Source organism: Hemiscyllium ocellatum, chromosome 23, assembly GCF_020745735.1.
Source record: "Hemiscyllium ocellatum isolate sHemOce1 chromosome 23, sHemOce1.pat.X.cur, whole genome shotgun sequence".
Taxonomy (NCBI): Eukaryota; Metazoa; Chordata; class Chondrichthyes; order Orectolobiformes; family Hemiscylliidae; genus Hemiscyllium; species Hemiscyllium ocellatum.
The window spans coordinates 18,551,802-18,575,044 of NC_083423.1; the positions used below are offsets into that span (position 1 = coordinate 18,551,802).

The 23,243-nt window shown below is 42.2% G+C and overlaps 1 protein-coding gene across 3 annotated transcripts; it reads left to right on the top strand.

The window, feature by feature from the left end:
• Window positions 1-270: 270 nt before the first annotated feature.
• On the top strand, window positions 271-21,815 carry si:dkey-5i3.5 (uncharacterized protein LOC565091 homolog). Of its 3 annotated transcripts, none has more exons than XM_060843123.1 (3): window positions 271-350; window positions 16,704-17,184; window positions 21,371-21,815. In XM_060843123.1, the coding sequence occupies exons 2-3, from the start codon at window positions 16,758-16,760 to the stop codon at window positions 21,733-21,735; spliced, it is 792 nt and encodes a 263-aa protein (XP_060699106.1). In that variant the 5' UTR covers window positions 271-350; window positions 16,704-16,757; the 3' UTR covers window positions 21,736-21,815. The 3 variants fall into 3 exon arrangements, with proteins under 3 accessions (XP_060699106.1, XP_060699108.1, XP_060699107.1); XM_060843125.1 differs by lacking the exon at window positions 21,371-21,815 and adding an exon at window positions 18,642-18,755; XM_060843124.1 differs by lacking the exon at window positions 271-350 and adding an exon at window positions 946-964.
• Window positions 21,816-23,243: the final 1,428 nt, after the last annotated feature.

Below are 23,243 nucleotides of genomic sequence, written 5' to 3' on the forward strand. Positions count from 1 at the left end.
ATTGAAACAGAGTCTGAATGATTGAATGCATAGAAGTCTAAGGGGGTAAGCTGAGGGAAGTATGGGGAGAGGGATAGTTGGCTTGGTCGAGGGGTTGGAGGGAAGTCTGGTGCATGGCAGGAGGGTTGGTTTTTTTTAGATTACTTTCAAATAATCATGAAGATTTCCGAAATTTGCATCATGTTAAATGATGGCAACGCCCAAACTGACATCACAAAATAAACTTGCTTTCACAAAGACGGTTCCAGTTATTCTGTCACAGGGCAGTAACTCGAAGCTAAAAGCTTTATTGGATTTCTTGGTCTGACGTTTTCTAGTTTGGGAAGTATTCCAGGCGGTAAAATGAAATGGTGGGGTATAGGAGAACAGCGCATCGGAAATTTAAATTTCCCGGGGAGTCAGTGGGTCGGGACTACACACTGAGAATGGTTAAACCTGGTCTCGGTTTCAGTGCGGAGAGAGTGCGCTTCTGTTGGCAGCGCCGCTTTCTGCTGCCAGTTGAAAGCGACTGCAGTGCAAACGGTTTTGCGGCGCTATATAAATGCAGTTTGTCTTGACCGAGTTCAAGCTGTCACCAATTAACCAGCGCCTCCAGTAATCAGGGCATACTTTGCTGCTTGCATGTCTCAACAGTTGATTTCCTAAAATTCCGGGTTCATTCTTTGTCATTCGCTGTCGACACTGAAACATCCCCCAAGCGCAGGGTATAAGCTTTATTCCTGATGAAGGGCTTTTGCCCGAAACGTCGATTGTACTGCTCATCAGATGCTGCCTGAACTGCTGTGCTCTTCCAGCACCACTAATCCAGAATCTGGTTTCCAGCATCTGCAGTCATTGTTTTTACTTACAGGGTATAACTAACCCACCCTTGCCTTGTGGCTTCAGTCTCCACCTTTCCTGACGTTTGAAACGCATCCAGCCAATCATGCTCTTCTCCCCAGATCTGTTTCCTGACAAGCTGGGGGTAAGAGAGTTCCTTTTCAATTTACCAGTTTAATTCTTCTGTTCATTTTCGTTCCACATCACCTTCTCAATCGACTGACACGTGATGCTATGTTTCTCTGTCCCAAAACCTGTGCACTTTTCTTCTCTGTGTCTCTTTCTTCATGAATCACTGAATTAGATTAGATTAGATTAGATTAGATTTCCTACAGTGTGGAAACAGGCCTTTCGGCCCAATCAGTCCACACCGCCCCTCCGAAGAGTATCCCATAGAGACTCACTTCCCCTCTGACTAATATGCCCAACACTATGGGCAATTTAGCATGGCCAAATCACATAACCTCTGCACATCTTTGTGACTGCGGGAGGAAACTGGAGCACCGGAGGAAACCCACGTAGACAAGGGGAGAATGTGCAAACCCCACACAGACAGTCACCCAAGGCTGGAATCGAACCTGGACCCTGGTGCTCTGAGGCAGCAATGCTAACCACGGAGCCACTATACAGTGTGGGGTGGACGGAGAATAGATGGCCCATCATCTCTGTGCCATCTCTACAAATGAACTGATCATTGGGTACCTTTTCCTTAAACTCTGTACATTATTCAAATACTGCAGCCATCTATGAGCCTTTTGAGTGCCTGCTTCCAACACACTGTCAGGCAGTGCATTTCCACTCCTGAGCCACTCACTGTGTGATAAAGCTTTTCCTCATATTCCTTTTGCTTCTTAGGCTCAGCCTTCTCCTTGATTCTTTCATTTTCTTCCTATTTGCTCTGTCCAGACCTCTTCTCATTCTGAACGTTTCAATCCGATCTCCATTCACCCTTCTCTGCTCCCAGAATCTCAAGTTTATCCTCAGCCATGTCTGGAACTATTCACATCAAGCTCTTCTGCACTGTCTGCAATGCTTTCACACACATTCCAAAGTGCATCTTCCAGAACTGGGCCAATAGTCTGCATTTGTCCCTCAGTTTGTGTATTTAACTGTGTGGAAGGAACACAAAGTGCTGAACAGTCTCAGCACATCTTGAGTTTTGAAGGAAAGCCATTCTGAACATAAAACATTAACCCTGTTTCTCTCTCTCTTCAAGTGCTGCCAAAGCTAATGTGTTTCTCTGGTATTTTCTGTGCTTGTTTCAGATTTCTGACATCCGTGATATTTTACTCTTTTTTTGGTATGATTTGGAGATGCTGGTGTTGGATTGGGGTGGACAAAGCTAAAAATCACACAACACCAGGTTATAGTCCAACAGGTTTATTTGGAAGCACTAGCTTTCAGAGCGCTGCTCCTTCATCAGGTGGTTGTGGCGTATCATAAGGTACAGAATTTATAACAAAAGTTTACAGTGTGATGTAACTGAAATTATATATTGAAAAAGACCTAGATTTTTTTGTTAAATCTCTCATCTTTTAGAATGACCATATCAGTTTCAGTTCTTTCATATGTAAATTGCAAAATTTTTTAAAAAGTTACATTCTCAAGTGAACTTTAACAATTGGTGTCATGTCAGCCCAGATAATGCATTGAAGGTGTGAGCTGTCCTGTGTGCGACTGTCTGTGCCACAGTGGTCAGACTGATTCTCATCTAAAAAAGTGATTTACAGAATCTTACATGGATTCATGCAGCTATTGAGCAAAGTAAAATGTAATTCTGCAAGTACAAATTCACCCCACAAACTTGTGTGTATGTGTATGTGTGTGTGTGTGTGTGTGTTTGGGGGGGTGGAGGAGAGGAGTGTGGGTTATGAGAGTCTGTGAGACAGTATGTGTATGTATGTATGTGTGTGTGTGTGTGTGGTGCAATGGGGTCACCTGTAGTGTGACGTGAATCCAAGGTCCAGTTGAGGCCACCCTCACAGGTACTGAACTTGGCTATCAGCCTCTACTCGGCCACCTTTTGTTGTTGTCTGTCCCGAAGTCCTCCTTGGAGGATGGTCACTCAAAGGTCCGCAGTCAAACGTCCTGGACTGCTGAAGTGTCCTCCGACCACTCTACGTAGAGGCTATAGCAATGGATGAATGGGCACCGCACAACAATCAACAGACAGGAATGTTCCATCCCAGTCGGAGAACACTTCAGCAGTCCGGGAATTCAACCTTGAACCTTCAGGTGACCATCCTCCAAGGCAAACTTCTGGACAGGCAACAGTGAAAAGTGGCCGAGTAGAGGCTGATAGCCAAGTTCAGTACCCGTGAGGGTGGCCTCAACCAGGACCCTGGGTTCATGTCACACTACAGGTGATCCCACTGCACTAACACACAGACACAGTCCTGCAGACACACACACTCTTCCACAGACACATGCACACACATACTCTCCTACAGACCCACACCTCTCTCATAACACTCACACATACACTCACACATGCACCCTCACAGACTTATACCCTTTACACTCACATGCATGTACACACACTATCTCACAGACACTCATAGCCCCCCCCTCCCCACACCCACATGCACACATATAAGTTTGTGGGGTGAATTTTCACTTGCAGAATTACATTTTACTTTGCTCAAAAACTACATGAATCCATGTAAGATTCTGTAAATCCATTTTTTAGATGAGAATCAGTCTGACCACTGTGGCACGGACAGCTCACACCTTCAATGCATTATCTGGGCCGACATGACTCCAATTGTTAAAGTTCACTTGAGATTGTAACTTTTAAAAAAAAATTTGCAATTTACATATGAAAGATCTGAAACCCACATGGTCATTCTAAAAGATGAGAGATTTAACAAACAATCCAAGTCTTTTGCAATATATAATTTCAGTTACATCACACTGTAAACTTTTGTTATAAACTCTGTATCTTACATTCTTTTACTCCACAGCTACCTGATGAAGGAGCAGCACTCTGAAAGCTAGTGCTTCCAAATAAACTTGTTGGACTATAACCTGGTGTTGTGATTTTTAACCTTATAATCTTATTTGTGTGTATGAAAATGTCTGTGTCTGCCTCTGAGTCAATAGGCTTCAGGTGTGAGCCCTGGACCAGATTCAAGCTCCCTCAAGGGTTCAGACACAAAAACCTACACTAATAATCAAATGTTGAATTTACCATTGGTACTAGTTTTTGGATGAAATGTTAACTGAGGCCTCATCTCGATGTAATAGGTTTTGCCGCAATGTTTTGTTTTGTAATAGAGCAGGGAAATAATTGATGGATAGTTAACCCTCGCTCAGTATCACAAAACACAGGGTTATCTGGTCACGATCACTTTGCTGTTTGTGGGAGTTTGCTTTCTGCAAATTGGCTGTCACAATTTCTATATTGCAACAAGTGCTAGGCTAGCTGGAAATAGCAGGGAGCTAGATTGAGACTGCTCCCCAACCTATTCCTGCTGCTAGGGATGTTTCTCAGAGGTGGGCAAGGATGCAGCTGCCACTGAATGCAGGAGAGAAACAAACTTAAATAATTAAGTGCTCAAGGGGTTGTGATTTGGAGGGCAATTGGTATTTTGACAAGAAGTGAGCAGCCTCGCCCCAGCACAGTAGACACAAACTGAGGAACTTTCATCGCAAGAAACTCCATTCTACAAAGAGGGGTTTGCCACCGTCTCCTCGGCCCAGACACTGCTGCCAGAAGCATTTTGCTCTCTGCTGTGAGGGCCTGCTTGCTTGCCTCTCAGACTTTATTTATGTGTTTCTGAAGCTGCCTCTGTTCTGTGATGTTTGTGTTGTTTGCCTCAGTAGAACCCACTTTATGCTGTGGGGCTATTAAGGCTTCAAAGCTAGTGGCCTTCTGATTGGGCCTACAGCATTAAGGACCTCCCTTCCAAAATTTATCGGATTGTGAATAAGGAAACAAAACTGGAGGCCACCTTCTGGAAAACAGCCCCTTCCTTATTCCGCTTCCATGTTCTCGTTTGGAAACCTCCATTGATTTTGATTTATTGCTGTCATGTGTAATAAGAAATAGTGATAAGTATTGTTTAGTGTACTATCCAAATAAATCATACCTTACTTATCTACATCAGTGTAATAGAACAGAGTGCAGAATATTGCGTAATAGCTGCTGAGAAAGATCAACTCTAATACACAAGAGGTTATCAATGGTCCCAATATTGGCATTGTAAAGCCCAAGGAATGTGCTGTTCCCTCTATGTGTATGCATGTGCTCATGGAAGTGTGTATGTCTGTGGTTGAATGTCACATATTCAGAATATCACATGACATCTACAAATGCTTGTACATTTATCTTCTGTAGGTTGGATGTACTGTTTTCAAGTCTGCAAATATTGTAAATAAAGCAACTAGAACCAAGTCCTTAGCAGTCCTTATTTTCAGATCCCTCTTATGGCCTTACTCCTCCAGTCTCTGTACCCTCTTGCTGTTCTACACCCTCTGTGATTTCGGCACCCCTCTAATTCTGGTCTCCAGTGCTTCTGCAATTGAAATCACTCTACCATTACTGGTCATGTCTTCAGCTGCTTAAACCCTAACTTCTGCAGTTTTTCCAAAACCCCTCTGCTTCTCTCAGCCTTCCTTTTAAGGTGTACCTTCAACTAACCTATCTAACCGCATTATTAACTTCACCTTAATATCTCTTTATGTAGCTCAGTGTCAATTGATGGCATTTGGGAGTGAAACACTTTTAGACACCTTACTATGTTAACAGGTGTTATATAATAGTCTCAGATTTTTGCCAGGAAAAGGGATGGAGTCATAGCTAGGGAACTGAGTTTGTGTTTCCAGTCTTTAATTGGAGGAAAGTTTTGCTTATCCAGCATTGATAGTTTAGCAACAGTGGAGGAATTGAGAGAAGTGGGGTATCATAGGTTTGAATGTCAGCATTTACATGAGTGCTCATGTCATGTCGTTGAGAGGCTGCGTATGTATGAGAAACAGTGGAAGCGAAGGATTGATCCTTGTGAGCTCCAGGAGTAATACTGCAGGAGTGAGAAGAGAAACCACTGCAATTGATATTATGATTGGATATTTAAGAATGAAATCAGAGACGTGCAGCACCATCCAGCTGGAGGACAGAAGGGGTAATTTGGGAGGAGCATTGTGGAGGAGAAAGTGAGGTCTGCAGATGCTGGAGATCAGAGCTGAAAATGTGTTGCTGGAAATGCGCAGCAGGTCAGGCAGCATCCAAGGAACAGGACATTCGACGTTTCGGGCATAAGCCCTTCTTCAGGAATGAGGAAAGTGTGTCCAGCAAGCTAAGATAAAAGGTAGGGAGGAGGGACTTGGGGGAGGGGCGATGGAGATGCGATAGGTGGAAGGAGGTCAAGGTGAGGGTGATAGGCCGGAGTGGGGGTGGGAGCAGAGAGGTCAGGAAGAAGGTTGCAGGTTAGGAAGACGGTGCTGAGTTCGAGGGATTTGACTGAGACAAGGTGGGGGGAGGGGAAATGAGGAAACTGGAGAAATCTGAGTTCATCCCTTGTGGTTGGAGGGTTCCTAGGGGGAAGATAAGGCGCTCTTCCTCCAACTGTTGTGTTGTTATGGTCTGGCAATGGAGGAGTCCAAGGACCTGCATGTCCTTGGTGGAGTGGGAGGGGGAGTTAAAGTGTTGAGCCATGGGGTGGTTGGGTTGGTTGGTCTGGGTGTCCCAGAGGTGTTCTCTGAAACGGTTCCGCAAGTAGGCGGCCTGTCTCCAAAATATAGAGGAGGCCACATCGGGTGCAGCGGATGCAATAGATGATGTGTGTGGAGGTGCAGGTGAATTTGTGGTGGATATGGAAGGATCCCTTGGGGCCTTGGAAAGAAGTAAGGGAGGAGGTGTGGGCGCAAGTTTTGCATTTCTTGCGGTTGCAGGGGAAGGTGCCGAAGGTGCCGGGAGTGGAGGTTGGGTTGGTGGGGGGTGTGGACCTGACGAGGGAGTCACGGAGGGAGTGGTCTTTTCGGAACGCTGATAGGGGAGGGTAGGAAAATATATCCTTGGTGATGGGGTCCGTTTGGAGGTGGCGGAAAAGACGGCGGATGATACGCTGTATATGGAGGTTGGTGGGGTGGTAGGTGAGAACCAGTGGGGTTCTGTCCTGGTGGCGGTTGGAGGGGCGGGGCTCAAGGGCGGAGGAGCGGGAAGTGGCGGAGATGCGGTGGAGGGCATCGTCGATCATGTCTGGGGGGGAGCTGCGGCCCTTGAAAAAGGAAGCCATCTGGGCTGTACGGCATTGGAACTGGTCCTCCTGGGAGCAGATGTGGCGGAGACGAAGGAAGTGGGAATATGGGATGGCATTTTTACAGGGGGCAGGGTGGGAGGAGGTGTAGTCTAGATAGCTGTGGGAGCTGAAAATGTGTTGCTGGTCAAAGCACAGCAGGCCAGGCAGCATCTCAGGAATAGAGAATTCGACGTTTCGAGCATAAGCCCTTCATCAGGAAGCCCTTCATCAGGAATTCCTGATGAAGGGCTTATGCTCGAAACGTCGAATTCTCTATTCCTGAGATGCTGCCTGGCCTGCTGTGCTTTGACTAGCAACACATTTTCAGCTGTGATCTCCAGCATCTGCAGACCTCATTTTTTACTCCTAGATAGCTGTGGGAGTCAGTCAGTTTATAGTAAATGTCCGTGTTGATTCGGTCGCCCGAGATAGAAATGGAAAGGTCTAGGAAGGGGAGGGAGGAGTCTGAGACAGTCCAGGTGAATTTGAGGTTGGGGTGGAAGGTGTTGATAAAGTGGGTGAACTGTTCAACCTCCTCGTGGGAGCACGAGGCAGCGCCGATACAGTCATCGATGTAGCGGAGGAAAAGGTTGGGGGGGTGATGCCAGTGTAGTTGCGAAAGATGGACTGTTCCACATATCCTACGAAGAGGCAGGCATAGCTGGGGCCCATGAGGGTGCCCATGGCTGCTCCTTTGGTTTGGAGGAAGTGGGAGGATTGGAAAGAGAAGTTGTTCAGGGTGAGGACCAGTTCAGTCAGTCAAAGGAGGGTGTCAGTGGAAGGGTACTGGTTGGTACGGTGGGAAAGGAAGAAGCGGAGGACTTTGAGTTCTTCATGATTGGGGATGGAGGTGTACAGGGACTGGATGTCCATGGTGAAGATAAGGCGTTGGGGACCGGGGAAGCGAAAATCATGGAGGAGGTGGAGAGTGTGGGTGGTGTCCCGAACGTAGGTGGGGAGTTCTTGGACTAAGGGGGACAGGACCGTGTCGAGGTATGCAGAGATGAGTTCTGTGGGGCAGGAGCAGGCTGAGACAATGGGTTGGCTGGGGCAGTCAGGTTTGTGGATTTTGGGCAGGAGGTAGAAACGGGCGGTGCGGGGTTGTGGGACTATGAGGTTGGAGGCGGTGGATGGCAGATCCCCTGAGGTGATGAGGTTATGGATGGTCTGGGAGATGATGGTTTGCTAGTGGGAGGTGGGGTCATGGTCAAGGGGCAGTAGGAGGAGGTGTCCGCGAACTGGCGTTTAGCCTCAGTGGTGTATTGTGGAGTCAACCTTGTCAAAGAATGCAGACAGTTTGAGAAAGACGGGGAGAGAGAATTTACCTTTGTCACAGCCTCATAGGTCATTTATGAGTTTGGTAACAGGGGTTAATAGAACCTGGTTGGAGAGATTCAAGTGAAGAATCCTGGGAAAGATTTTTGTTCAAGAATATTAGAGAAAAGGTGAGTGTTTGCAATTAAGATGGGATCAAGATTTGAATATTTTTGAAGGGGGATTACAGCTGATTCAAGACAGAGGGGGGACAGTACTTGAAGGTAGAGAACTGGTTTACAATATTGGTGAACGTGATTTTGATTTATTGCTGTCACGTGTAACAAGAAATAGTGAAAAGTACTGTTTAGTGTACTATCCAAACAAATCATACCTTACTTACCTACATCAGGGTAATAGAACAGAGTGTAGAATATTGTGTAATAGCTGCAGAGAAAGATCAACTCTAATACACGAGAGGTTATCAATGTTGTAAAGCCCAAGGAATGTGCTGTTCCCTCTACATGTATGCATGTGCTCATGGAAGTGTGCAGAAGCAGTTTAGTGGCAAAAGGATGAAGGGAGATATTGTACTGTTGGTTGTGAGGATAAGCTGAATACTCCGGCCTCCACTATGTTTTTGATCTGCTGCTTAACATAACTGAGTCCTTCCTCCATCACTGCTGTGACTGAGACACATCAGTCTGCTCTGCCTGTTGTTGACACCTGGTTATGTTCGATTTTCAACTTCAGCTTCGGTCAGCTTCTGAGCAGACAATGTTAACAGGATTGGAGGGTTTGAGTTTTGAGGTGAGGTTGGATTTTTCACTGGAGTGTCAAAGGTTAAAAGGTGACCTTATAGATGTTTATAAAATCATGAGGGCTATAGATAAGATAAATAGCAATGTTGGGGAGTTCAAAACTAGAGGACCTAATTTTAAGGTGAGTAGGGAAAGATTCAAAAGGACCTGAAGGGCAAGCTTTTCACACAGAGGGTGGTTCGTATGTAAAATGAACTGCCAGAGGAAGTGGTAGAAGCAGATACAGTTAGAACATTTAAAAGACATTTGGATAGTTACATGAATAGGAAAGGTTTGAATGGATATGGGCCAAACACAGGCAAATGGGACTAGTTTAGTTTGGAAACCTGGTCATCATAGGTGAGTTGGATTGAAGGAGGCTGGTGAGTGAGGGGGATGTGGAGGGGAAGGCTGAAGTGAGAGAGGAAAGTAGGAGTTGAGGGGGAGGCTTGGAGGATGAGGGATGTGTTGGAGGCAAGGGAGTGGTAAAGTCTGGGGATTTAGAAATGGATTGCACCCCCCCCCCCCCCAGAGTAGGTCTCCTCTCCTTGCTGCTGCCTCACTGCCCACACACCATGCTCCACCACACACCATGCTTCCCAGAGAGGTATCCTCCCCAGAACCAGAGGCCAACTCAGGGCACCATCCATTTCTGTGGAGTAAGGAGAGATCTAACTCTGTAGATGGCCATGGGATTGGTGCCTCTGTATAGAACTTACTGTTGCAGCCACTCTCACAGGCCTCTCAGACAGCACTTTGGTCACTTGTACTTCGTATGGGATATGATCCAGGTTACTGACATCCCCTTCCTTTAATTAGACATACTTCCAAACCTTCTGAATGATGTCAAATTCCTTTTTTGTGCTTATGCATTCTTTGCAACATTCGCAGCCTTTCTGATGCAATGCTTGTTCATTTAAAAAATATATTTAAAAGATTATCAACTATAAATGATTCTATCAGAAACGTAGTCTAAGTCCTAGTAGCCTTGCTCCCCTCCTGCCTTACCCAGTCTCAGTAGCCTCACTCCCCACCGCCTTATCCAGCCCAAGTAGCCTCACTCCCCCTGCCTTACCCCAACCCAAGTAGCCTCACTTCACCCTGTGCCTTCCCCAGTCCCAGTAACCTCACTCCCCACCTTATCCAGTCCCAGTAGCCTTGCTCCCCAACATTTAAACAAAGAGCAAAGCTATGTGTTGCTACACCTGCTTAGCATCCAGTGTTCCCTTGCTGGGTGTCCTGCAATGTTGTACCCTCAAAGCAAGGTCCTTTTCATTAATGGATGTAAAGGATACTTTTGTGACTGTTTGGAAGAGTAGGAGAGTTCCTTGGGTCTGCCCCAGTATTTATCTCAACCAACAAGAACTTGCAACTATATAGTGCCTTTATCCTAGTAAAGAAACCCAAGGTGCTTCACACAAATGAGACAAATGTGGCTTCAAGCAAAAGTGGAAGCAGTATGATGTGTCAAAATGTTTGATCAAAAAGAAGAGAGAAGAAAAAAGTGGAAAGTTCAGAGAAAATGTCAGGTCTCAGTTAGCACCATTGAAGCACCATTATTGGTGATTTGTGTTGCCAATGTTTGTGCACAAATTGGCTTGCTGTTTTCCTGATGAAGGGCTTAGGCCCAAAATATCGAATTTCCTGTTCCTTGGATGCTGCCTGACCTGCTGCGCTTTTCCAGCAACACATTATCAGCAGTTGCTGTTTTCCTACATTGCAACAGAGAACATGTTGAATACGCAAAGTACTTCAAGCATTCTGGGATTTACTGAGGTCATAACTGCCATATATTTCCAAGTTCTTTCTTAAATCATATCCAATGAGACACAGTGCCTACAAGAAAGGAGGGCCGTAAACTTGGCAGTAAGGGAACAGAATATCCAGAAATATTTTTAAATCCAAAACAAAAGCACAGACTATGCAGAGTTTCAAACTTAGAGCAGGATGAAACATTTTGTTTCTCTGGTCAAAATGACAACAATACAAACCAGTTTACTGCTAAACAGTAACAGCAGGACAAACTGGGAGAAAAACCGTGAGCAGGATCATGCAGGCACCTGTGTTAAAACTACTCTGTGTAAAACCCACTGCCAGTCAGTGGGATTTACCCATGAGGGTGATCTACTGTCATGTCATTATGTGATGCTGCAGATTTATGGATTAAAGTTGATGGGCATTCTATCACAATGCTTTCTCCAATCTGTTGTCAGGACTCAGAATTCTGGTAATCCCACGATTTAGACTCTTCATAATCAGCTAAATATTCATCCGAAAGTAAAAATCCCTTAGCAGGTCAGGCAGCATCTGTGGAGAGGGAAATGAATGACTCAGATCTGTTATCTTTCACTGAAGCTGGTAGAAGTTGGCACGAACAGGCTGTAAGCAGTACAAAGACCAGAAAAGGGAAGAACAGGCAAAGAGGATTGGGATAATGTGTAGAATGATTTTGGGATGATGATGTAAGAAAAAAGGAGATGGAAATTGGACAGATGAAGAAACAAAGGATTCAAAAAAGGTGTGAATAATAACCAAATCAATACCAGATGCTGCCCTAAAGAAGAGGACAAAGGTTGTAATGTGACATTGTTGAACCCAATGTCGAGCATGGAAGGAGGTAAAATACTTAACTAAAAGAAAGGATGTTGCCAAGGCTCCTTCCTATCGTAAAGATGTTGTGAAACTTGAAAGGCTTCTGAAAAGATTTACAAGCATGTTGCCAGAGTTGGAGGATTTGATCTATAGGGAGAGGTTGAATAGGCTGGGGCTATTTTCCCAGGAGCGTCAGAGGCTGAGGGGTGACCTTATTGGGGTTTATAAAGTCACGAGGGGCATGGATAGGGTAAATAGACAAGATCTTTTCCCCAGGGTAGGGAAGTTCAAAACTAAAAGGGCATATTTAAAGTAAGAGGGGAAAAATTTAAAAGTGATCCAAGAAGAAACTTTTTCATGAAGAGGGTGGTGCGTATATGGAATGAACTGCCAGAGGGAGTGGTGGAGGCTGGTACAATTACAACATTTAAAAGGCATATATGAAAAGAAAGTGTTTAGAAGGATATGGGCCAAATACTGGCAAATGGGACTAGATTAATTTAGAATATCTGGTTGGCATGGATGAGTTGGTGCAAAGGGTTTGTGTCTGTGCTGTTCATCTCTATGACTCTGAGGTGCTGTTCTTCAAGCTCCCTTGGAGCTTTTTTAGAATATTGTAGGAGACTGAGGATGGAGAAATGAGAATGGTAGTGGGGCTGAAGATAGCAGGCAGCTGTGGGCTGAACAGAGGTGTTTGAACAAAGCAATCACCCAGTCTGCATTTTGTCACCCTCATGTAACGGAGACTTTGTCTTAAGCAGCAAGACTGATCTGTCATGAAGACAATGTAGAACTTTGAAAGGAAATAGACAAATTGATGGAATCAGCAGATGGGCTGCAGGTTATAGAAATATGTTATGATTCATTTTAGTAGTAGTAACATGGAGTAATAATAAAAAGTAAACGGCATGATTTTAAAGGGTTCTGCAAGAGCAGAGGGTGTTTATGTCTTTGAAGGTGGTAGGATAAGTTGAGAATGTGACTAATAACACCTACAGTATCTAGACTTTATTAATAGGGGCATTAGGTACAAGAGCAGTGAGGTGATGTCGAACCTATTGTGTCCAGTTCTGTGTGACATATTTTCAGAATGTTGTGAACTTATTTGAGAAAGTACAGAAGATGATTTATGAGAGTGGTTTTAGTGGGGGGATTTCAGTTATGAAGATAAATTGGAAAAATTAGGACTGTTTTATTTGGAGAAGAGAAGACTGATGGGTGTTTTGATGAAGTACTCACAATTATGAGGGTAGGTAACAAGAAGCTGGTCCCACTTGTGAAAGGGTCAGGAACAAAAGGATACAGGCATAATTTAAAGCGATTGGCAAAAGAAGCAAAATTGGTATGAGAAATAACTTTTCCACACAGTGACTGGAATTCATTGGCTGATAGTGTGTTGGAGGCTGATTCAGTTGAGGCATTCACAAGGGAGTGTCATTTGAGAGGGCCACTGGAGCCTCCAATTAGCATCTAATCTGAAAGGTGACACTTCTCACAGCACAGCAGTCCCTCAGTCATGCAGTGAGTGTGATTCAGGATTTTGTGCCCAGGTCTTTACAATGGGATTTGAACAAATGAATTACTGACTCAGAGGCAGGGGTGCTACACATTGTCAAAAATGCGGTAATTGGCTGAAATCAAATGTATGAAACTATTTGGGAGCCCTGAACTTGCCTCTTCCTCTGGCAGTTCATTCTCTATACATAGAATTTCTTTGTATTTGTAGAAGTCTCAAGAAAAAAGACATTCAGCACCTAATATGAATTAATTTAGTTAACTCCTAATCTTAGTTTAATATCCTGGGAGTCTCCCTCTTCATTATCTCAGTAAAAGATTAAGCAAGGTGCACAGTAGGGAGAGGGATCCAATCCTGGTCTAGCTATGTATGTTATTGTTGTACAAGTGGGTATCAACAACAACAACTCATATTTAGATTGTTATGAAGATGTGGATGTACTGTACCTTTTAAGAAAGTTATTAGCTAATACAACTACCTGACAGCACCAAGTGTTCTGAAAAAAAAAGTTGAGTGAACAACTTGATTTGCTTGTTGCCTGGAGACAAAAACAAATTTGAATTTGACCAATCAGTTTAAATTATACCCCCAAAATACCAATCTCCAATCAGGTTTGAATTGAGTATATTGACAATCTTAAAAGCCAATGTCACAATCCAATGCTTTTGGGGGGAGGGGGAATAAGACCAGGGAAAATTGAATAGTTGGAAGGAGAACTGAGAATCCACCAGCATGTAAACACTGCCCAAAAAATGGCTGTCTTAAAGGTACCTTTATCGATCAGTAATGTGTGAAGCAGAATGTCCAAGAAGAAGAAAAGAAGACAGAAATATGGAGAAGAACCAAAAACTGCCTGGTTTTGAGATAAGAAGTTTTGTTTTGCGAATCTTAAATGGGATTTTTATTGGACTAATATTATAGAAGGGAAGATAAAAGATAGGTTAGAGGAAGGAGTTGTAAATAGTTGTTAATTAATTATTCTCTGTTATACTTTAAGAAATAAAGTTGTTAATTTTGACTTTAAATAGTTTTAGGCCTCTCAGGTCTTTCCAGATTACTGCATAGGATAAATCCTTTCTGTTTTGCTGGTTTAAATTAACCAAGAAGGTTTACCCCGTATCGTAACAAGACAGAACCTTATAAAATAAATAGCCACTTCATAGAAGAATTATCAGACAAAATTTGGTACTGTAATATTACCAAAAGCTTGGTCAAACAGATAAGTTTTAAGAAGTATCTAAAAGGGTGAGGGGAGACAGATGGGGATGTACATGAGGAGGGCATTTCAAAATTAGAGTCAAGGCAGATGGATGATGGGATAATGAGAATTAGATACACAATAGGCTTGAATTGGAGGAGCACAATGATATTAGACAATTGTGGGACTTGAGGAAGTAACAGATAATGGGGAAAGGCCAAATATGGATTTACGAACAAGGGTGAGCATTTTAAAATCAAGGTTTAGCAAACCAGGAGCCAGTGTAGATCAGTGAACTAAGTGCAACTGTTTTCAGTTGGTTAGATAATCTGCTATCTGGTTCTTGGTTGTTAGAGAAATATTCATCAGTAAAGGTAGCTCATTTGAACTCCTGTCTCTTTCCCCTATGAATCTTGCTAAGGTTGAGTTTGACTCTTACTCCAGTCTAACTCCCAGATCCACGTTCTCTGATACCAACACAGATGGGTTGTGCTAACTCACCAGAGATTAAATATGGAACCTCCAAGTAATGACAAGTTGCCCTTTAAGTTAGCTGATACAAACCACTATGGCAAAGTCTGGCAACATTGTCTTTACTTCCTATCAGGAAGTGTGCAGACTTTCCAGGAACAAGAAATGAGTGCTTGAGATAGCTACATACTAAACTTATGGAACTAATCTGTGCAACAGAAGCCCGAAACTAATACTGGGAATCAGGTAAACCTATTGTAGAGGGGGAAGGGATGATATGGTGCATATGAGCCAAGGAAGGGAACACTGAGAGCGTTCCTGGTAAAGAGTTTTGAAGTGGAAAAGTTTATGGGATGGATGATATAGAGACGTTTCTTCTTGTAGGTGAGCCATAAATATAAAACTGTCACTGATGAAATAAACAGGAAATTCAGAAGAAATCTCTTTAGCAGGAGAATGTTTAGAATGTGGAATTTGAACCTAAGTGAGTGGGGTTGAGGCAAATAGCATTTAAAGTTAAGCTAGATAAAAAAATAGAATGATAGAATGCAGAAGATCCACGAAGAGGTAGCTACATGTCGTGCTGTTGTGCCAATGACTGAAAAGTCTCATCTAAGTGAGGCAGCTTAATCCTACTGCAAATACCTCGTGTGGAGTGTTATCAATTGCCATGGGTTATTGCTTTCAGTTTTGGGCTCTGTTCTCAAGCCAGTGGTTGTTATAGTAACGCACAATAAAGCAAAGGTAGCATTACCATTTTCCTTCTCATCCCCATAGGTGCGGTGGGACGAAGAGGAGGAGAGCTCTCCTCTGTTCTGAGGAATATTTATTCTGCAACTAAAATCTGAAACAGGGAATGTGGCCATTTGTCACGCTGCACTTTGTAGGAACTTCTTTTCCTCACATTAGCTGCCTCATGCATTACGACAGTGTTTCCACTTCAAAAGTGCTTTATTGGCTCTAATGTTTGGGACACACTGAAGACATGAAAGATGCTATACAAATGCAAAATATTCCCAGAATCCAAATAACTTAGAGTAGGAATAGGACTATTAGACTGACCTGGATTACAGAAGCAGGGAAAATAATTGTAACTGCGAATCTGATAGCTTGTGAATGTAATGTGGGATTTTAGGAGTTGTTAGAATTCATGAGATTGCAGGAGATACAAATGCAAAAAGTACTTTGCACTTTGTCCCCCAGTGTTTCTGGTTTAGAAGGTTTATAAAGGTTTCTAAGTTTAGAAGTAAACATTTGGCTGTAGGTAATAGAGCAGAGGAATAGATGGCTAGCTTTGGAATCACGGCGTGTGCGTGTCTATCTTTAAAATTATCATGTTGCGAATGTAAAGAGCAATTATTTAATGATTTCTTAAAATTTATGATAGATATAACTTGTAACGGCATTACAGCAATATTCTGTTTGTGTTGGTTCAGTTACATCTTGGATGAATGTTTGAGTGTATCAGTATGTCATATTTAAAGATGAATTTCAATGCATGATGATTCATTAGAAGGCAGCTGAAACAAACAATCTGATAGGAGAAGATGATATTTTTCTGTCCCCAAAAGTTCAACATTTCTTTGCAACTTCTGAAGCTAGTTGAAGAGAATTTGTTTTTAATGGAAAATTCAGCACTGCTTTCTCTGTGTCGCTCCCTACCTCGCACAATAATTATAAGATTGTTGAAACATTAAGGCTCATCTTTGTTTCAACTAAGTTGAATTTTGATATGCTACATTGTATACTAGTATTGTGAAAGTAATTATATTAACGCTGCTTTATTCTACTTTTCTCCCCCACCCCACCCCAAGACCTTTCACATATCCAACCCCCTCACCCAGTTGTGATCTGCTCCCAAGAACACAATGATTAAAAGATTCTCCAGCACCATAACACTGTATGGAAACAGCACTAAAACCCTGAATGGTGCACCCAGGCCACTTCTTCTGTTCCTCCCCTGGTATGGAGCTAAGTGCCATGCCATGGATCACTACCGGCAGATTTATTACCCATATGGCTTCGACATTCTGAGCGTGGAAAGCAGCATCTTGCACTTTCTGTGGCCACAGTATGGCTTGTCCTATGCATCTGAGGTGTTGGACCTGCTTCAGAGCGAGCCTTTCTCCTCACGCCCCCTTCTCATTCACGCGTCCTCCATCGGAGGATTCCTCTTTGCCGAAATGCTGGTAGTCACACAGAGAGATGTGCCACGTTACTCAGGCTTCGGTTCGAGGATTATGGGCCAGATTTTTGACAGCTTGGTTGCGGGAGATATGGAACTCCTTGCGAATGGTGAGACACTCCTATGAATGTTTTAAAAACAAAATCAAGGGTCAAATTTCCTTTCATTTCTGCTACAAATATTAGCATAAACTGGCAAATAAATGCAGAAAAGGCTGGTAAGTTTTAAACGTAAGGGAGTTACGCCAAATGTCATTTTATTTTCTAAATGGGGAGAAAATTCAGAAATCTGACGAGCAAAGAAATATGGGAGGTCTGGTCCAGGATTTTCTGGTAAACTGGCAGGTTGAGTCAATACTTAGGAAGGCAAATGCAATTATGGCCTTTATTTTGAGAGTATTTGAATATAAAAGCAGGGATATATTTCGGAGGTTCTAAGGCTCTGGTCTGAACATATTGAAAAAATTGTGCACAGTTTTGGGCCCCATATCTCAGGAAAGATGTACTGTCCCTGGAGCAAGTTCAGAGGACGTTCACGAGAACAGTCCCAGGAATGAAAAGCTTAACGTACGAGGAACATTTGAGGTCTCTGGACCTACACTCAATGGAGTTTAGAAGGATGAGGGGGGATCTAATTGAAACTTACAGAATACTAAATGGTGTGGGGAGAGTGAATGTTGGGAAGATGTTTCCATTGATAGGAGAGACTAAGACCTGAGGGCACAGCGTTAAAGTAAAGGGAAGACCTTTTAAATAGAGATAAGGAAGAACTTCTTCAGCCAGAGAGTGGTGAAGCAATGAAATTCATTGCCACAGAAGGCTGTGGAGACTAGGTCATTGAATATATTTAAGACTGAGATAGATAGGTTCTTGATTGTCCAGGGAATCACAGGTTATGGGGAGAAAGCAGGAAAATGGGGTTGAGAAACGTAACAGCCATAACTGAATGGCGGACCAGACATGATGTGCTGAAAGGAGCAGAAATTAGGCCAATGTCTTATGGTCTTATGTATAAATTCCACAATCTTTTGCATGTTTCAATATTGAACTCAATTGGGGTGAAGCCCCATCCACAGTCAGCTGACTGCCGTCATCAATAATGTGAGATTCCACCAACTGCAGTTGTTCAAGAAGGTTGTTCAAATGAGCTACTCTCAGAGGTACAGGGTCTAGTCCACACACCTCCTCATATCAAAAAAAATTAACAAGAAGTCATCTGCCACAAAATGCAGCTACTAGAGGCTTTAGTAGAGTTTCGTTGAGGAACTCATTTTAAATAAGGTTATCGCAAGTGGAGGACTGGACAGCCTAAATAAAAATACTCATTTTTGTTGATAATCAGTTTCAGCTGCATGAATAAGACAAAACTAATCTTAAACACATTAAGGAATACTTAAATAGAAAGAGAAAGAAATGATAATGTTGTATCCTGGTGTTTGATTTGTGCTTTTTAATGAACGTTTTACATTGCTTAAATTCTAACTTCACCAGTGTTATTTCAAGCACATTTTGGCTTCAATGTCCAAATTCTGACCAAAGTGGCGACTCACCGTATTTTTCTTCTGCAGACAAAGAATTTGATGGCTGTGAAGTTCCACAAGCATTCACACCCTCAACTACTTGATATTTGTATGTGAGGCCAGGCAACAATTTTGTCCTTGGAGGAACTGGACATCCTAACTACGTGCAAACCGCTCCTCTTTCCCCGACATACGCACACTCCCACTGCCTAAAACCAATGATTAATAATGGGGAAAAGAATGAAAGGGTTCCTTAATATAATGCATTTCATGACTTTGGGATGTCACAAAGTTTTTTGCTATGAGGTTCTGTCACTATTGCAATGGAGGAAGTGCACAGCTAATTTATACACATTAAACTCTCTCAAACGTAAGTGTGAAATTGACCAAATATTATACTTTTATTGATGTCAAGGTATAGATATTGACCAGGGATACCAGGAAAAAATGCCTATTTGCTGTTAACAGACAGTGCCATGGGATCTGTTATATTTACATAACAAATTAGAATCCATGACCTTGTGACTCAGATGAATGATAGAGAAAGGGATACAGTTCAGGAGTGAATAATACTGGAGTTATAACTCCTTTGCATTTATCCCTTCAAAATATTAATTCATTTAACATGATAAATTGACCGTGAACCCTTGTAATATGTTGAACAATGTAGTACCCACTTCCTCCTCATCTTGGACTATGAGCTCAGGTTTCTGGAGTATTACAGAATCTCAGAATTGTTATAATGCAGAGGGAAGCCATTCAAGACATTGCATCTGTACCTGATCTCCAAGTGAGCATCTCACTTAGTGCCATTCTCCTGCCTTCTCCCTGCCATAACCCTGTTCCATTGATTATTTTCAAATAACTATCCAATTCCCTGTTGAATGCCTTGATTAAGTCTGTCACCACCACACTCTGGGCCATACATTCCACACCCAGACATGTGTAAAACAAGTATTTCTTCATTTATTTTTGCAACTTTTACTAATTTTGAAGAGGTTCTACATCATCCCCTACTAACAAAGCTACCCCATTACCCTCCCCTGCCTGTTTGAAAAATCACATACCCCAGAATATTTAGTTGCCAATTTTGAACTCCTTGTAATTGTTTCTCTATAATGGCTATAAGGTCACACTCATTAGCAATATTTGAGCCATTAATTAATTTTGTTTTGTTTTGAACACTAATGTACATTTAAGTAAAGAACCATTTAACTTTGCATTTTACCATTTTTCCCCATTTGATCCTATTTGTTACTCTTTTTGTGCGTGAACACTTTGTCCCTTCCGAGAAATCATAGAATCCCTACAGTGCGGAAACATATCATTCATCCCCTCAAGTTCACAATGACTCTCTGAAGAGGATTCCACCCAGAGACCACCCCCTCCCACCAAAACCATATCCCTGTAATCCTGCATTTCCCACGGCTAATCCATTTAATCCGCACATCCCCGTCCCACTCCCTTCCTGTTCCACTCTGGGTATCATGATCAAAATAGTTGGCCTGAAATGGCACTGTATCATAGAGCATGGAAACAGGCCCTTCAGTCTGTGCCAAAGCCTTTGAAACTTTTCCTATTCATATACTTATCCAAACGTCTTTTAGTCATATTCACCATTTTCTCTGGCAGTTCATTCCACACACAAACCACTCTATGTACGAAAGAAAGTTGCCCTTCATGTCCTTTTTAAAACTTTCCTCTCTAGTTTTAAAAATATGCCTCCTAGTTTTGAACTCCCTTACTTGAGGGGAAACAAAACTTTGCTATTCTCTTGTTTATTCCCCTAATGATTTTATAAAGTCTATAAGGTCACCATCAATAAAAACTGAAAGAATTGTGGATGCTGTAAATCAGAAACAAAACAGAAATTGCTGGAAAAGCTCAGTAGGTCTGGAAGCATCTGTAGAGAGAAATCAGAGTTAACGTTTCAGGTCTGGTAACTCTTCCTCAGAGCTGGTCACAGCACCCTGAAGGTCACCGCTCAAACTCTGACACTACAGTGAAGAAAGTCCCAGCCCATGCAACCTATTTTTATAATTCAATCACTTCATTCCGGCAACATCCTGGTAAATCTTTTCTAAACCTGCTCCAATGTAATAATGTTCATATTCTTTTGCTTTGAAAGCTGAAGTATTCCCCATCCCAAAGTGTGCCTCTCTAATTAGTTTAAAGCCCTGCTTACAGTCCTATTTATTTAATTTATGATGAAACTGATCTCAGGACAGTTCAAGTGAAGCCCATCTGATTAGAATATTGTCTTCTACCTCCGTACTGCTACCAGTGCCCCATGAACTGAAGTCCATTCCTCCTACACCAATTTTTAAACTACACATTTAATTCCTTGACATTATTTACCCAGTATCAGTTTGTCTGTGGCTCAGGTAGTTCACCTGAGATTACCTTGGCCCTTTTTTGAAATTCCTAATTGTTCAAATTCTTTTCAATCCAATTAATTTTGTTGGTACCAACAGGGACAATGATAACTGGATCCACCCGTCCCACTCCAAACTTCTGTCCTTGATTTTGCTTTGATATAACTATTGAAACTGCCAAAAAGGGATTTACTGATCCTTCTGTCCAGGCCTTAAATGTATTAATGCATTTCACCTTAACCATTCTATCTGGCAATATATTCCACATTTTCACAGCTCTCTGGATAACAAGGTTTCTCCCAAATTCTCTAATGGATTTATAAGTGAGTACCTTTTATTTATGTTCCATTCTCACCAAGCACACACCAAATGTAATGCTAATATGTTTTCAATATATTCCAGATATCCCACAGGTGCTGGTTCCTCCCATCCTCCAGCTATTCCTCAAAAGGATCACACTTTTCTATTTCTGGGTTTTGAGTGGTTACACAGTCAAGCATTACCAAGCTGGCGTGAAAGCCTTCTGGGAAAAACAGTACCATACCCCCATTCTGTTATTCTACAGTGAGAACGATCCATTGAGCAACTACAAGAAATTAGAGGCCATGCTGTATCACTGGCAGAAGAAAGGCATTCCTGCAATTGGGAAAAGCTGGAAGATGTCCTGCCATGCTGGGCATCTGCGGCAGCATCCTCAGGAATACCGAAGCACTTTGCAGAATTTCCTGCAGTCCATTGGCTTAATCCATTTGCCATCCAAATTATGAACGATGGTAAAAAGGACCAGGGAACTGAGGAGCTGCATGTCTGAACAGCATTAATTCGTTCTGATTTGATTCCTTTCACATCCTCTTGGACTCCTAATAGAAAGCTTCTATAAACTTGTTGGATAAAATTAATAAAAAAATTCTAATATTTACATGTGGATGGGTGTTTAGTTGGAAGAAGGGGCAATTTTAAAACTTGCTATCAGGCCCAGTGCAAAACGTGAAATGCTAATTCATTTACATACATTGTCAAACGTGTTCTCATTATTGAATTAATAGTAATTGTTCCTTGGTGGAAAAAAAATTGGTTTAATTTCACTGAATAGGTTCTTGTGTGATTGGGATGGTGTTATCACCAGGATCTACTTGTTACCTTTTCTTTCTTTTGTGGGATTGTCATTTTTGAAGATACCTCCACATCTCTACCTCAAAGTTTTAAGTGATACGTCCAACACGGAAAATGGGTAAAAAGACAAAAGTTGAATTTTACTTAGTATTCAAATAATCATTTCTGAATAATCTTATGATATCAAAATAAAAGGTCACTTGAATATAAACCAAACAAATTGAGCACAAGATGAAGATAATATTGAAGATTTTTGTGAAAAGTTAGACTTGGAACTTATTCTGAAATTATCTGGACGTGTTTCTTACTGTGTTTGGTGTATGTTTATATATTTGTGAATCTCGACGGCTTTGATCAGATTCAGAGAAATTATATGTCTTTTTAATGTTAGCTCTGCTGAAAGTGTGTTGCTGGAAAAGCGCAGCAGGTCAGGCAGTATCCAATTCCTGAAGAAGGGCTCATGCCTGAAACCTCGATTCTGCTGCTCTTTGGAGGCTGCCTGACCTGCTGCGCTTTTCCAGCAATACATTTTCAGCTCTGATCTCCAGCATCTGCAGTCCTCACTTTCTCCTCCATAATGTTAGCTCTGGCTCAGTTAGCAGCATGCTCATCTCTGAGTTACAAGTTTGTGGATTATAATCCCACTTGAGTCTTGAGCACAAAAATTAAGCACAACACCCTTGTGCAGTACTGAAGGAGTATTTACAAATTGAGACCTTGTCTATTTTCTAAGGTGAACGTAAGATATCCCAAGATCCTATCTGGTCATTAGCACATTGTGGGAGCTGTGTACAAACTGGTTACTGCATCTCCTACATTGAGCTGTAGTCACTGTTGCAAAAAGAACTTCGCTAGCTGAAATTCATTTTGAGACTTTCTGAGGTCATGAAAGTTGCTATACAAATGCAAGTTTTTAAAGATTGTGTTTGCTTAAACAGGCTTTGAGAGATTACCGCTAGAGAAAATAAAAATAAAGGCATTCTTGTAATTTATCTCAAAGAGATCACAACATCATTTGTAAAGAGAAGTATACTAGCATCTACCATTGTTACCATTAGAGCAACTTGTTAATTTCAGTGTATCAAGTATCACAGAGAAGTTGCATTTATGTAGCATTTTTCACAATATCAAGCAGCAATTAGATAAATGATTTTTTTTAACT

What these genes read in the sequence shown, in the direction of transcription:
- si:dkey-5i3.5 (XM_060843123.1), top strand. Translation starts at nt 16,758, where the DNA reads ATGATTAAAAGATTCTCCAGCACCATAACACTGTATGGAAACAGCACT. An exon ending in TATGGAACTCCTTGCGAATG is followed by an intron (nt 17,185 to 21,370) that starts GTGAGACACTCC and finishes AATATATTCCAG; the next exon opens with ATATCCCACAGGTGCTGGTT.